Consider the following 13,107-nt stretch of genomic DNA (forward strand, 5'->3'; position numbering starts at 1 on the left):
ACCTGCATTCTCACCTGGCAGTAATCGGCTGGGGCAGGTGGCTGCCGCTGCTGTTACACAGGACACGGCCCCCCATCCCCTTGACCTCACAGCACCCTGCCCCAGGCCTGGGTGCATCAGAATATGCCATCACATTTCCATGTAGGATTTTCTGAACTGCAAATCCACCTTGCATGGCAACCCTCATTGGCTCCCCAGTACCACTGAGATAAAGGTTCTACTTTAGCTTGTGGCATAACCCTCTGACCTTTGACCTTGCTCACCTTCCTTCCCCTCCTCCTCTTTCCATGATTTTGTCTCTGACCCTCCAGCCTCCAACTTCCAGCCTTCCTTCAGGTCTCACTTTAGGTGATGCTTTTTCTAGAAAATTCCAATTTCTTAGACTTAACTATTAGAATTTTGGCATGCTGTGTTCTGGTCGCTTTTTCTTGATTTTTTTTTTCTTTCCCTTATTTTTATTTTTATATATTTTTTAAATAATATACTCTTTTTAGGGTAGTTTTATGTTCATAGAAAATTTGAGTTGAAATTATGGAGTTCCCATACACCCTGTCTTCCTATCTCCATGGGACGTCAGCACAGTTGATGAGCCATATCCAGCCACCAGTGTTAACTGAAGTCCATGGTTTACATTAGGGTTTACTCTTGGTGTCCCACACCCTTCCTCAGGGTTTTGACAAGTGTGTACTGACATGTATGTCTGCTGACATGTATGTATGTGACCATGTGTCTGCCATTAGGCTGTCACATGGAGTAGTTCCCCACCCCAACATTTACCTATGCCCCTCCTGCTCCTCCCTTCCCCCTGTCCCCATTGTTTTGCCTTTTTCTGCTTTCCTTTGGTTCTGGAGCTTTTCAAAGTTATCTGAGCACACCCTTCAGAGAACCAGTGTTTTCAGGGCTCTGTGGGAACAACAACCACCCTAATGCTGCATGCCCCCCTCACCCTTCTCAGACGCAGCCGCACTGTTCTGTAGGCTGGGCCTCCACATCTCTATTGAGAGTGTTCCTGGAGTGAAGACTTACACAGGTGCCTCCAGGCTCCATCTAGAGTGTATCTGAGTGTAGACTTATACGACCACCTCCAGGCTCCATTTAGAGTGTATCCGGAGTGTAGACTTACACGACCACATCCAGTCTCTATCTAGAGTGTATCCAGAGTGTAGACTTAGATGGCTGCCTCCAGGCTCCATCTAGAGTGTATCTGAGTGTAGACTTAACAGGGCCACCTCCAGTCTCCATCTAGAGTGTATCCGGAGTATAGACTTACATGGCTGCCTCTAGTCTCCATCTAGAGTGTATCTGCAGTATAGACTTAGACGGCAGCCTCCAGTCTCCATCTAGAGTGTATCTGGAGTATAGACTTAGATGGCAGCCTCCTGGCTCCATCTAGAGTGTATTTGGAGTGTAGACTTAGATGGCAGCCTCTAGTCTCCATCTAGAATGCATCTGGAGTGCAGACCTACACGGCTGCCTCCAGGCTCTATCTAGAGTGTAGACTTAGATGGCAGCCTCCTGTCTCCATATAGAGTGTATCCGGCGTATAGACTTAGTTGGCAGCCTCCAGGCTCCATCTAGAGTGTATCTAGAGTGTAGACTTACACAGCTGCCTCCAGTCTCCATCTAGAGTATATCTGAGTGTAGACTTAAACAGCTACCTCCAGGCTCTATCTAGAGTGTATCTAGAGTATAGACTTATACAGCCAACTCCGTGGATTTCTCAGGTTGGGGTCCAGCACGGGCATCTTCCAAGGAGGAGGAAGATTAGGTCCTCACAGTCTCCTCCTTTCACTTGCAGCCTCCTCTGCATTCCCACCCTCCCTTTTAACTTCTAATGTGATTTTGGGTGGATCTGTGTTTGAGACAATCATTGTTATGGCTACGTGAATGCTCTTTACAGCTGAACTCTGTAGTATACATAATTAATTTTCCTTTACCTTTTCTTTTCCCTAGAACCATTACTGGCCTTTTTCTGTGTTCTTAATAATGACTGTCTTCCTTTCCTCTCAGAAATATCAGACTGTCTCTCAGTTTCCCTTCTGGAAGAAATCCTTCCTGGAGCCTTCTGAGCTACCTGTCAGGCCTGCCTGCCTTGTGTCTGGAGTCTCCTCTGCCTCTCATCTGTTCTGGGTCACATGATGTCATCTTTCTTTGTGGGCCCCGTAATGTGGCTTTTCTAGTCTTCTGCTTTTCTGAAAAGGCACCCATGGGAGGCAGATTGTCTGAGAACTAGCGTATTTGAAAATGCTTCTCTTTGTTGTTCTGTGCCTTTAAAACATTCCAGTCCGAGGTGTTGCAGGGAGAGCGAGTTGGCAGAAAGCTTGGCGATTAGTAGATACCCACTGTCCCAACCCAACACAGTAATGACCTGCCTCTAGTTGGGTGTCTTTCCAGTTATCGAAGATGCTCACGGAGGGCAGGCTGTGTCTTTCTCACAGTGGTGGCACCTAGCATAGCGTCTGACTCTTGTGTTCAGAACATGTGTCTTAAACCAGAAAGCCTTGATGGTAGTTGGGATATTTGGGGTGCTGGAGTGGATCTTCCTTAGCTATTAGAACCCGAGGACTACCAAGAATAACTATTTTGTTCTCTGTATAATTTTAATTTATTCATTGGGCACCTAATTCTGCTGTTACTGCTCTAACAGGCACATGTACAGGGATCCAGAGCGGAAAGCTTCTCTTCTCAGTGTTTTGCTGATGCTTATGGAGTTTTGTTTTCTTATTTTATTTTAAGGATTCTATTTATTTGAGAGGGCGGGAGAGAGAGAGAGCATGAGGAGGGGCAGAGGGAGAAGCAGACTCCCTGCTGAGCAGGGAGCCTGACTTGGGACTCATTTCCAGGACCTTGAGATGAGATCATGACCTGAGCCCAAGGCAGACGCCTAACCCACTGAGCCACCATCCAGGCTTACCCCAATTTGGGAGTTTCCCTCATGCTTATCCTGGGAGCAGATTAGAAGATGTGTCTTAGAAACTCTTGATTAGAGAATATCTTAAAACCCCTTGAAGTGAGCTGTGGTGTTGTGCCATGGAACGAGCTCAGGGGTCTCTCTGTCTCTCGCAGGTGGTCACCATGGGCCTCTTCCGCACCATCGCACTGTTTTACCTCGGAAGTTTCGACAGCATAGTGCGTCGCTGCATGATGCAGAGAGCAAAATCAGAAATTGCAGACAAAACTGCCTAATCCTTACCCCTTGGGAAAAGACTGTTTCTAAATAATCTGAACAGCTTGCTGCTAAAAGGGACCCAGTTTTTGGCCTACAGACACGTATGTATTGCTTTTGAATATGTGAGATTGGACCAGTGCTCTTCAGAAACCTGGCTGCGGGTGAGGGGACAGATGTTCAGTTCCAGGCGATCTTATTAATACTATGCAAATATGGAACAGGAGACCATTGATTCTCTGAGACGGAGAGGTGATGGCCCTATGGGAACGAATAGCATGGTGAGCAGGGTAAAGAACATCATTCCAGAATGATCCTTTACATTTTTCTATTTATTCTTTTTTTCTTTTTTCCTCTATTGAGATTAATTCCAGAAATGTATCTTATGATACATGTAAGATGAAGCCTTGGGGCCTTTTTAACCTTCCACGAAAGGCAGTTTATGGGTTACTGGGACCTTTTTTTTTTTTTTCAAACATGGTGTATTTTATTTAAGATGAGTCTTACATATTGCTGGAGGGTCTGAATGCATGATAATGTCCCTGACTCACTGTGCTTCTGGTGGAAACTTGTGGCTTCTCTCTCTCTTTGATCCCATAAGAATGCAGGGGGATGAGAGAGGGCAATGCACTGGAAGGGAAGGAAAGAAAGATTTTCCCGTAGGAAAAATAATGCTTTCTTGTCTTCTTTAGACTTGAATGCGTAGAGCACTTTTTTTTTCATTCGTGAGGAAAGGCAGCCTTCTAAAATGTTTTCTGAAGAGAAATAAAACCTTAGAAGCTTAAAAGTTTACAATTTCTTCAACAGCCATGATGACGCGGAGCTCACCCATTAGAGTGTCTTGTCATTCTTTTCATCTCTCCCTCCTATTTTGCTGATACTGCTATAATATTTTTATATATATATAAAAAGACCAGTTAAAATATTTTGACTTGACTTTTTAAATTAATTCATGAATTAAAACAGGTGAAAAAATGAAAAAGTGTGACATTCTTCTCCTAGCATATATGTAGCTTTTAAGAAAGGCTGTGGATTGTATATTTATATTTTCTTCATTAAGAGAAAGATAGGACAAGGCCGATTTTGAAGATACTCATTTTTGAAAGAAAATGATCACCCATTCTTTCTGTGATTCCCACTTAACCCGAGAGTCTTCTCTTCGTGCCACATGTTAAGAAAGCCCAGTCATCACACCCAAACATAAGCCCTGGAATCCTCTTGGCCCCGCGAATGCTGTGTTCAGATCACAGGCTCTGTTGCTCAGTTAGTGGATTTCCACAATAAGTGCCTCTGATGAGTTTTGGCCAATGTTTCCTGCTTCATCCTGTCACTGTATGTGTTCTTCTACTTAGGGACAGTCCTCTTCATCATAATGCTATACCCCCTCCTTCTTGCATACACAGTATGCATATACTATGCATACAAAAGATAAAAGACCTAAAAATTATAGCAAACCATTTTTTTTGCTCTTGAGTTTTTGAACCTCTTAACTTTGAAATCACTTAATTTTTTAAAAGTAAGATATTATAATGGCTTTAATCGATGGCATCCTTTTAATGATGGCCTGAGAATGGTATATCTTAACACTGACAAAGACAGGAGAGATTATTTAATATATAAGTTGCTTGGAATGACTTCATTGCAGCTTATGGGGGTAGGTTGATGCCATAGTAGTTTCATGAGTCTTTCCGTCTTAAATAGCCATCGTTTGCAAGCTACATTAGGTCATATTTCGCAGCCTCTTAAGATAGAGTAATGGCTGTATTTCCCTAATTCACAGAAAACACATTACTATCTGGATGTTTCTCACTTTTATTTTTTTCTCATGAATGTTCCTTGAATGTTGGCACCTTCTACTGCTGAACTAATAGATAAAAATCTAGTCTAAGGTGGTGTCTCACTTTAATGCAATTAACTATTTTAACCATGGTTATTTCAATATACAGTTCTCAAGGTATCCTCATAGACTGTACTGTCACCTCTAGGTAATCTGCTACCTGGACAAATTTAAGAGCCCCTGTTCTGTGTGGGAAGTAGTATCCCATCCCAGTTGAAGCTCTGGCATGAGAGCAGATTTTGTGTGGATCATAATATCAGGGAATCGGTCTTCTTTGTCAAAGCTGTTAAAGGGCCAAAGTTCCATGACCAAATGTTTTGAAACTAAGGTTTTTTTCCCCTTTCTTCCTCAATTTGATGCCATTATTCACTTGATAATAAAACCTGACTGGAACTGATGTATTATAGTTTTAATTTGCCCATTTCATCAACTATTCATTAATTTTTCTCAAAGAAACACCAGTGGGTTTGATTATAGGTATTGCCCCCGATTCTATGGAGGTGTTTTATAATATTCAGTATATGCCCCATATCACACCTTTCTCCAAATCTAAAAAATTAGGAATTCTGAAGCGCACCTGGCCAGAATGGTTTGAATAAAGGATTATAGACATTTAGCAGCATCACACAAAGATCTGACTTCATCCAAAACATGAAAATATTACAAAGGCAAACTATATTTTTTATCTTTTTTGGTTCAGTTTTTGTACATTTTTTACACTGACTTGTTTTTGTTTTGTTTGCTCAGGGGAGAGAAAAAAAAACACAAAAAAATCTGAGTCAGATTGTTCAGGAACCTCTTGGCTTTTTTTTTTTTTTTCTTAAGGGGTCATTGATTCAACACTTTGTACTGTACCCAGAAGTGGATATATCTTACCTGTGGAAGAAGGAGTTTAATTACAATTCTGTTGAAATGTTGGCTTTCTGTTTGTGACCAACAACAGTTTATTATGTGAGTGTTGGTTCTGAAGTGCTTGCCTCTGCTGAGTTTGGTTTTACTGTTTTATTGTAGTGTATTTGTGACTGTATTTATTTTAAAATGCCAAACATCATTCATCCATAGAAATTCCAAAATATATTCAAGGACCTTTCATCATTGAAAAAGGTACAAGAAACAATCTTCATTTCATTTTACAAAAACCAAGTCAAGGGAATTGTTCTTTTCTGTATTTTTTGAAATGTAATTTTCACAGCTGAAAAGAAATGAAAAATGGTATTAATCATGCCCTCTTTGCATTGATACTTTTATATGTCCAGTTACAAATCTGTTGGTTAAACCATATATTGTTGGTCCTTGGACCTGAAACATTGAGAGAACATTTCTAGTATTTAAATGATAAAGCGTTTTTGGAAATAGTCGCTTCAATTCAAAGAATTGTATGTCTTTGTCTTTCTAGAAGAAAAAAAAATTTTTTTTTTTTTTTTACTGAGTTCTATCATCAACAACAGATTTAATTTTATTACCTCATGTTCTAATTTAAACATGTCTTACTCACATGAGGACACTTTTAAATATTCATAGTTTTTGACATATGATGCTTTGTATCTTTCTCATGTCCTTAATTCTTAGTAACTCAGCTTTAAGAAGTACGTCCTAACCATAACCTTCCATATTCTGGACTAAATCTTGTGTAGTGCACTACAGTGACAGCAGATTTGATATTTTGAAGAGGAGATAATAGCTATTATATTTTACACTTGCTTGATGGGACAACTCTAAAGACATTTTTAAACTGTAAGAATGCACATGGCTATTTTGATATATATTAGAACTTGTGTTTGCTACTTTAGGAGCTTTTGTGGCAGAATTGTAACCTAATTTTCTTATCTTGTATTTCTGAATCACAACAAAAAATAAATGGGGAACAAGCTTTACAGATTTGAAAATGTATTTTTTTTTTTTTTAGAAATTTGCATTTCTTAAGAGTCACTTAAGCAAAACACAGATTTCCTTCCTAATGTTATCCTAACCTTGCATCCTAGACATTGAGAAGGCTTGATTGTGGTCATTTTTTTTGGAACTAATGTTTTCAGAGTAAGTATTTGGTATTCTGAGCCTCAGTTTCAAATACATTCTGTATTTGTGTGACTCAGATATGGGATACATGAGTAAAAGGGTAAGAAAAGCAGAATTTAGTAAAATTTCTTAATGTAAAATTACACTTCATATAAAAACAAGTAGATTTCTCCTACTTTAAACCTGCATATACTAACAATGAAATATCTCTTAGATTCTGAAGGATACCGAAGAACAGTATATAAAATAACATATCATAATCTTAACATTCCTTAATCTTTAAATGGGAAAATTTGGTTTACATTGTGAAGAGATTCTTTGGATATCTTGGTTTGCCAACTTAAGCCTTCTCTAAATTCGAGCACTGTATATAGCATTATTGGCATATGATACATTTTCTATAATTTTTATATTTGGATATTTAAAAAGAAAAAAATTCTTGTGTTCTGATTTTATATCCTCAATTTCCCCTCACAACTTATATTTATTGAGCACCTATGATGAGCTCGGCATCCAGGCCCCCAGGATTACTACTCTGCATAAACAGTTTGTCTCTCCCTGGTGGTGATTACATTTCTTGTTTTCTTCCCTCCCTACTCCTGCATCTCTCTGAAGTCTCTTACAAGTATTCCTGGAGAAAGAGGAACCGCGCCCCATTCCTTTCTTCAGCTTGGGGCCTCTAAATTTTATGCCGCAAATGTTTGAATGTCAGATGCTATTCTAGGCTGGGAATGCACAAAGGAAAAATATAGTCCCTATCCTCAAATAGTTTATTATCTACAGAGAAAAACATATGCCAGAAATTACACTGTGAATCTGACAATAGCTATGATTAAGATATCATAATTAACACTGAAAACCTAACCCGTGCCGGTCACTGTTGTGAGCGCATCACATTGAATTCATCTCAATCATACACTAAACCTCAAGTGGTACTGTTTATATCCCCCTGACACAGAGGGGCATAGGCATAGAGAGGTTGAGTCACTAGCCCAAGGTCACAGCTATGATGCAATGGAGCCCAGATTCAAACCCCCGTATTCTGACTTTAAACTCCTATCTTCTGTATTAACCCTTTTCTGGGGACACAGGTGGGCTCCTAGGACTGCCCAGGGAAGTCAGTTGTGGTGTCACAGGGGAAGAAGTCCTGGAAATGGAACTCAAAGAATGAGTGTGAATTTGCTGCAAGAAGGTTGGGTGCATTTCAGGGAGATGAGCAGATGTGCTAAGGCAAAAACCATGAGAGATCTTGGTATATTCCAGAAAGCGCAGAGTTAACAGGGCGGCAAGAAGAGAATGTATAAGGAAAAGGTGGTGCCCAGGTGATCGACTTGCACCTGATCATGTCATGCAGAGGAGTTGAGATTTTCGCCTCTGAAGAACTTTGAGCAGAAATATAAAATGGCCAGATTTGAGCTGTAAAAAGATCATGCTTCTTCCCCTTGAAACTCAGGGTTTGCTGAGCCCTTGAGCCTTGGAGTAAACCATTCTCATTAGTTGGAAAGATCCCAACTTTAAATACATACTGTTTGGGTTGAGTTGTGTGCCCTCAAAAGATGTTGCCCTCTTAACCCTCAATACCCGTGAACTTGACCTTACTTGGAAATAGGACCTTTATAGATATAACTGAGTTATGATGAGGTTATTTGGCTTCTAATCCAATATGGCAGTGACCTTACAAGAATAGAACACAGAGAGACACGGAGAAAGCCATGTGACAACAGAGGCAGATCAGAGTGATGCGGGTGCATGCCCAGGAACATCAAGGACTGCCAACCACCTCCAGAAGCTAGAAAGAGGCGAGGAGAGATTTTTCCCTGGAGCCTTCAGAGGGAGCATGGCCCATTTGAGACCGTGGTTTTGGACTTCATGCCTCCTTAAACTGTAGGAGAATAAATTTCTGTTTCAATCTGCCTAGTTTGTGGTACTTTCTTGTGGCAGCCCTAGGAAACAAAAACATTAACCTTATTTCTCTAAACATGTTCATCAGGAAGTAATATCCGGGAGACCCTGTGCTCTGTGCTAAATCACGTAAGAGAATAAAGGTCATTGCACAGAAGAATGTAAATTCTTTCCCTATTTCCCCACCATACTATGGGGTTTTACATTGTCTGGGTCTATTACTGTAGTTTTGATCCAACTGCAGCAATAACCATTTGAAACATTTAATTCTCTGCTCGTGTTTTATTTCACTTTAGATGCCAGGTCGTGAATTTGAAAGGAAAAATTGCCACAAGGAAATTTCCTGCACTCGTCTTTGTGAACCAGAAGCAAACATGATTTGCCCGCTCTTAAACTCACACAACAGAATGATTCAGCTGCAGTTCATTACCTAGCTTCAAAGGTTGTTGCTTAATTATTCTAAACACTTTTTGAGGTTTAGGATTTACCATAAATTAGTCAAGTAGGTTTCTCTGTTTAAACCAAGGCCTGTTGCTCTAGATTTGGCAAAAGTGCTTCCTTGTGATGACAAGGATGGTTTGAGAGCACATAGTGGACAAATTGGTTGCAGTCATTTCTGTAGCAGAAGACAGGCGCTAGAGCATTAATGAACTGGGAACAGTATTACTGTTAGTAACATTGGCAATTAGTATTATAATATTCTGATAATTACGAACAACAGAGGCAAACCATGGGAAAGCAGGTGACACTATTGCATAAGAGTTCATAATCTTTTTTTTTTTTTAAAGATTTATTTTTTTTTTCATGAGAGACAGAGAGAGGGGGACAGAGACCCAGGCAGAGGGAGAAGCAGGCTCCTCATAGGGAAGCCCAATGTGAGACTCGATCCCAGATTCCGGGATCATGACCTGAGCCGAAGGCACGCACCCAACCACTGAGCCACCCAGGCATCCCAAGAGTTCATAATCTATAAACTATGTCAATTATATCTCAGTAAAGCTGGAAATGATAATATAGAAGACGCTTGAAATTGGAAGTCAGTGTTTTGGATTGCTTGGGCAGGCCTGGGGGATATTTTCTTAAGCAGTTTTTTCTTCTTCTTCTTTTTTTTTTTTTTTTGCAGGTTAAGTGACCTCTATTTGTTCTTCCTCATTTATTTCCACTTTAGTTTGCCTAAATGGTTCCGACGTATTTTATATTTTTAACTCTTTCACCTTATCTGTTAGTTGTCAATTCCCTCTCGATTAATGGTGTTTTTCTACCCTCATTTTATTTTTATTTAATTAAGGATTTTACTTATTTGACAGAGAGAGGGGGAGAGAGCAAGCATAAGCAGGGGGAACAGAGAGAGGGAGACGCAGACTCCCCACCAAGCAGGGAATCCCCGATGTGGGGCGCCATCCCAGGATCCCGGGATCAAGGTATGAGCTGGAGACAGATGCTCCACCCACTGAGCCACGCAGGCGCCCCTCTATCCTCATTTTAGATAAAAAGTTTAATAGTAAGATTTACTACATGCCCATGTGTCCAGATTAGAATAATGTCCTTTTTGAATTTCATGAACTTTGGATGTGTTTATGCTGGTGATGGATGAAGAGAATTTTCTGAATGATACTGTTAAACATCAACCAGTAGGTGGCGAAAACTGGCAATAAAAAGCTTTTTGTTTGGCAGACTGGAGAATAAAGAAGGAAAACACAGGCCTTTCAGGCACTTGATACAACCTCCCTCCCCTGCATCTTATTCTTTTCTCTTCCTGGTGCCACCCTGCTCCTAGGATCCAGCCAGACAAAGCTGGCAGAAGGGTAGTCCATTGGCTCTGAAAAGCCCACGGTGCATACAGGTGGAAGGTGGTTGGAAGGCCTGAGGCACAGATCTAGGATTCAAACCCAGGACTCCTGACTCTGGCCGGGGCTCCCTCCTCTCCCTCCCCAGTACCCAGGGACAGTTAATCCACACACTGCCTACAATACCCCCCCCCCCCCCCCGATACTTTAAGGTGGAATCTAATAACCAAGTCTGAACGGAGGAATGGCTTCACTCTTTAGGGTTTAAGAAAATTCAGAACATTCCTGGGAAATATATCCTTAGTCAAGGACCGTAAGGCAGACCTGTCCTGAGAATGGCTGCTGATGGCCAAGATGCCACTGAAAGAGTAATTGTGAGAAAATCTGTTAAGTGAGCCTCTTTGGGAGCCAAGGAGGGGGCAAAATTCAGGAGGCTTTTCTTGCTCTGGGAATGGGGGGGGGGGATCCATTTCCTTCTAGGGGCCGTCTTTGCAGAAGTACAATTTCTTTCCAGCTCTGCCCTCTCATTTCCTCACATGCTGGGTCTCAGAAGCACTAAGGCTTTCAATTCCTCTTAAGTCATTTTGGGGGGTTTAAGACAAGCTTCTGAGATCCTTAAACTATCATGTTGTGGCATTAGTACAGGTTTCTTTCTTTTCTTTTTTCTTTTTTTCCTTTTTTTTTAGTACAGGTTTCTACTCTTTCTGTGAGAACATACCTCTCAGATTAGGGGATGCCCAGTGTCCATCTCCAGGCCAGAACCTGCCTCCCCCCCCCCCCCCCAGGGCCACATCACAGCCATTAGAAAGCATAAAGGAGCATCTTCCTTCATTCCTTCTTGCCGGGCTAAGAAGTTTGTATGAGGCACCCATTCCCACATGCAAGAGGTTGGCACGTTGGTTGATTGGGTATGATAAATGAAATGAAAATAATTTGTGCTTATTTTGCTTAAGAATGCATGCTTTGATTTCAGACTAGGAATGAGACAAAATAAAGATGGTGTCAGAACATGTTTGTACACATTGCAGTGCTCATTTGTCACGTCTCTACGAGCATTATAATCCGGCATCCGTATATATTTGTATTTGAGCCCTATTAGGTAAGCTGTCCTGCTTTTAGCAAACATTTTTTTTTTCTTGGCACTCTGTTTGTCAAAGACTTTCTGAGGTGAAAAATAGTTAAACACGCACAACTTGTTTGCCCTCTTGTGCACTTCTCCTAGGGGCTATTCGAGCAGATGAATTAAAGAATGTGTGTGCTTGTGTGTACAATAGATGTGTGTATGGCGTGTGTGTGTGTGTGTGTGTGTGTGTGTGGACGAGAAGGTGCAGCCCCCAGCACCCGCTGCTAGGGGACCCCGCGGGCCTTGGGAAGCCCACCCACGCCGGTTAGGACCGTGGGCCTGAAGGCGCTGAGCAGACCCCCAGCGTCCAGCCGCAGCCTAGCGCCAGTACCCTCGGGGGCAGAGGACAAACATGGACTTAGCCGTTTGCAAGCCCTTGACATCCCCGCCTCGCCCCTCCCGGCCCGCGGAGAGCTGTGTCCGGCCCTGGGCACGGATGGCGTCTCCAGGGCGGGCGCTGCGCCCGCACACCTGGGACGCGACTTGCGAGTGAACCCGGCGCTCGCCGGGGGCTTCCCCGGCCCGTCCCCGGCCCGCCCCGCCGGAGGGCATCGCCCGGCGCCCCCGCTCGGGGCCGGCGTGGGCCTGGGTCTCCGCCCGGCAGCCGCCGGCAGCCGGCACCGCGATGTGTGCACACGCACACGCACACGCGCACGCACACGCGGCCCGAGGGGTCGGCGCGGCTCCCGCGCGCAGCAGTGCCCCGGGCGCGCCCGCCCCTCGCAGGCCCGAGGAGGCCCCTCGCACACCCACCGCGCCGCGGCCGCGCGGGAGGCCTGCGCCGCCCGCGCCACCCACCGGCCGGGCCCGGCGAGCGAGCGGGCGGGCGGGGCTGGCGGGCGGGGGCGTCCCGGGCGCGCCCTCCCCGGCCGCGGGCCTGCGCGCCATGTGTCCTCGGCGGGGCGCGCGCCGCTCCCGGCCCGGCCGCGGCTCCTTTAACCCGGGAAGGCGAGCGCGGCGGCGGGGCGGCGGGGCGGCGGGGCGGCGGGGCGGCTCCGAGGAGGGCTCTTTCTTTCTTCTTTTTTTGAATGAACCGTGTGACGTACGTACAGGAAACCAGTCGCTCAGAGAGAATGAAGTAAGAGGCCAGGCCCCCCCGCCCGCCCCGCGCCCGCCCCCTTCCTCCCCGCCCCCGCCCCCGCCCCCGCCGCGCTCCCGCCCGCCGCTCCCGGTTTCCCCGCCGAGCCGCCCGCCGCCGCCGCCGCCGCCGCCGCTGCCTGCGAAGGTGCCGGGCGCCGGGCCCTCCCCGCCGGCGCGGCCGTCATCGCCCGGAGCG

The 13,107-nt window shown here is 44.1% G+C and overlaps 1 protein-coding gene across 1 annotated transcript in view; it reads left to right on the plus strand.

Annotated features, from left to right (window-relative positions):
* KDSR (3-ketodihydrosphingosine reductase) overlaps nt 1-6,877 on the plus strand; it is a 37,941-nt gene extending 31,064 nt beyond the window's left edge. Inside the window, exon 10 of the mRNA XM_077890895.1 lies at nt 3,067-6,877. Within this exon, the coding sequence (XP_077747021.1) occupies nt 3,067-3,186 (120 nt within the window). The 3' untranslated portion in view covers nt 3,187-6,877. The remainder of the gene's footprint in view (nt 1-3,066) is intronic.
* The last annotated feature ends 6,230 nt before the right edge of the window (nt 6,878-13,107 follow it).

The sequence above is a fragment of the Canis aureus genome, chromosome 1 (assembly GCF_053574225.1).
Source record: "Canis aureus isolate CA01 chromosome 1, VMU_Caureus_v.1.0, whole genome shotgun sequence".
Lineage (NCBI taxonomy): Eukaryota > Metazoa > Chordata > Mammalia > Carnivora > Canidae > Canis > Canis aureus.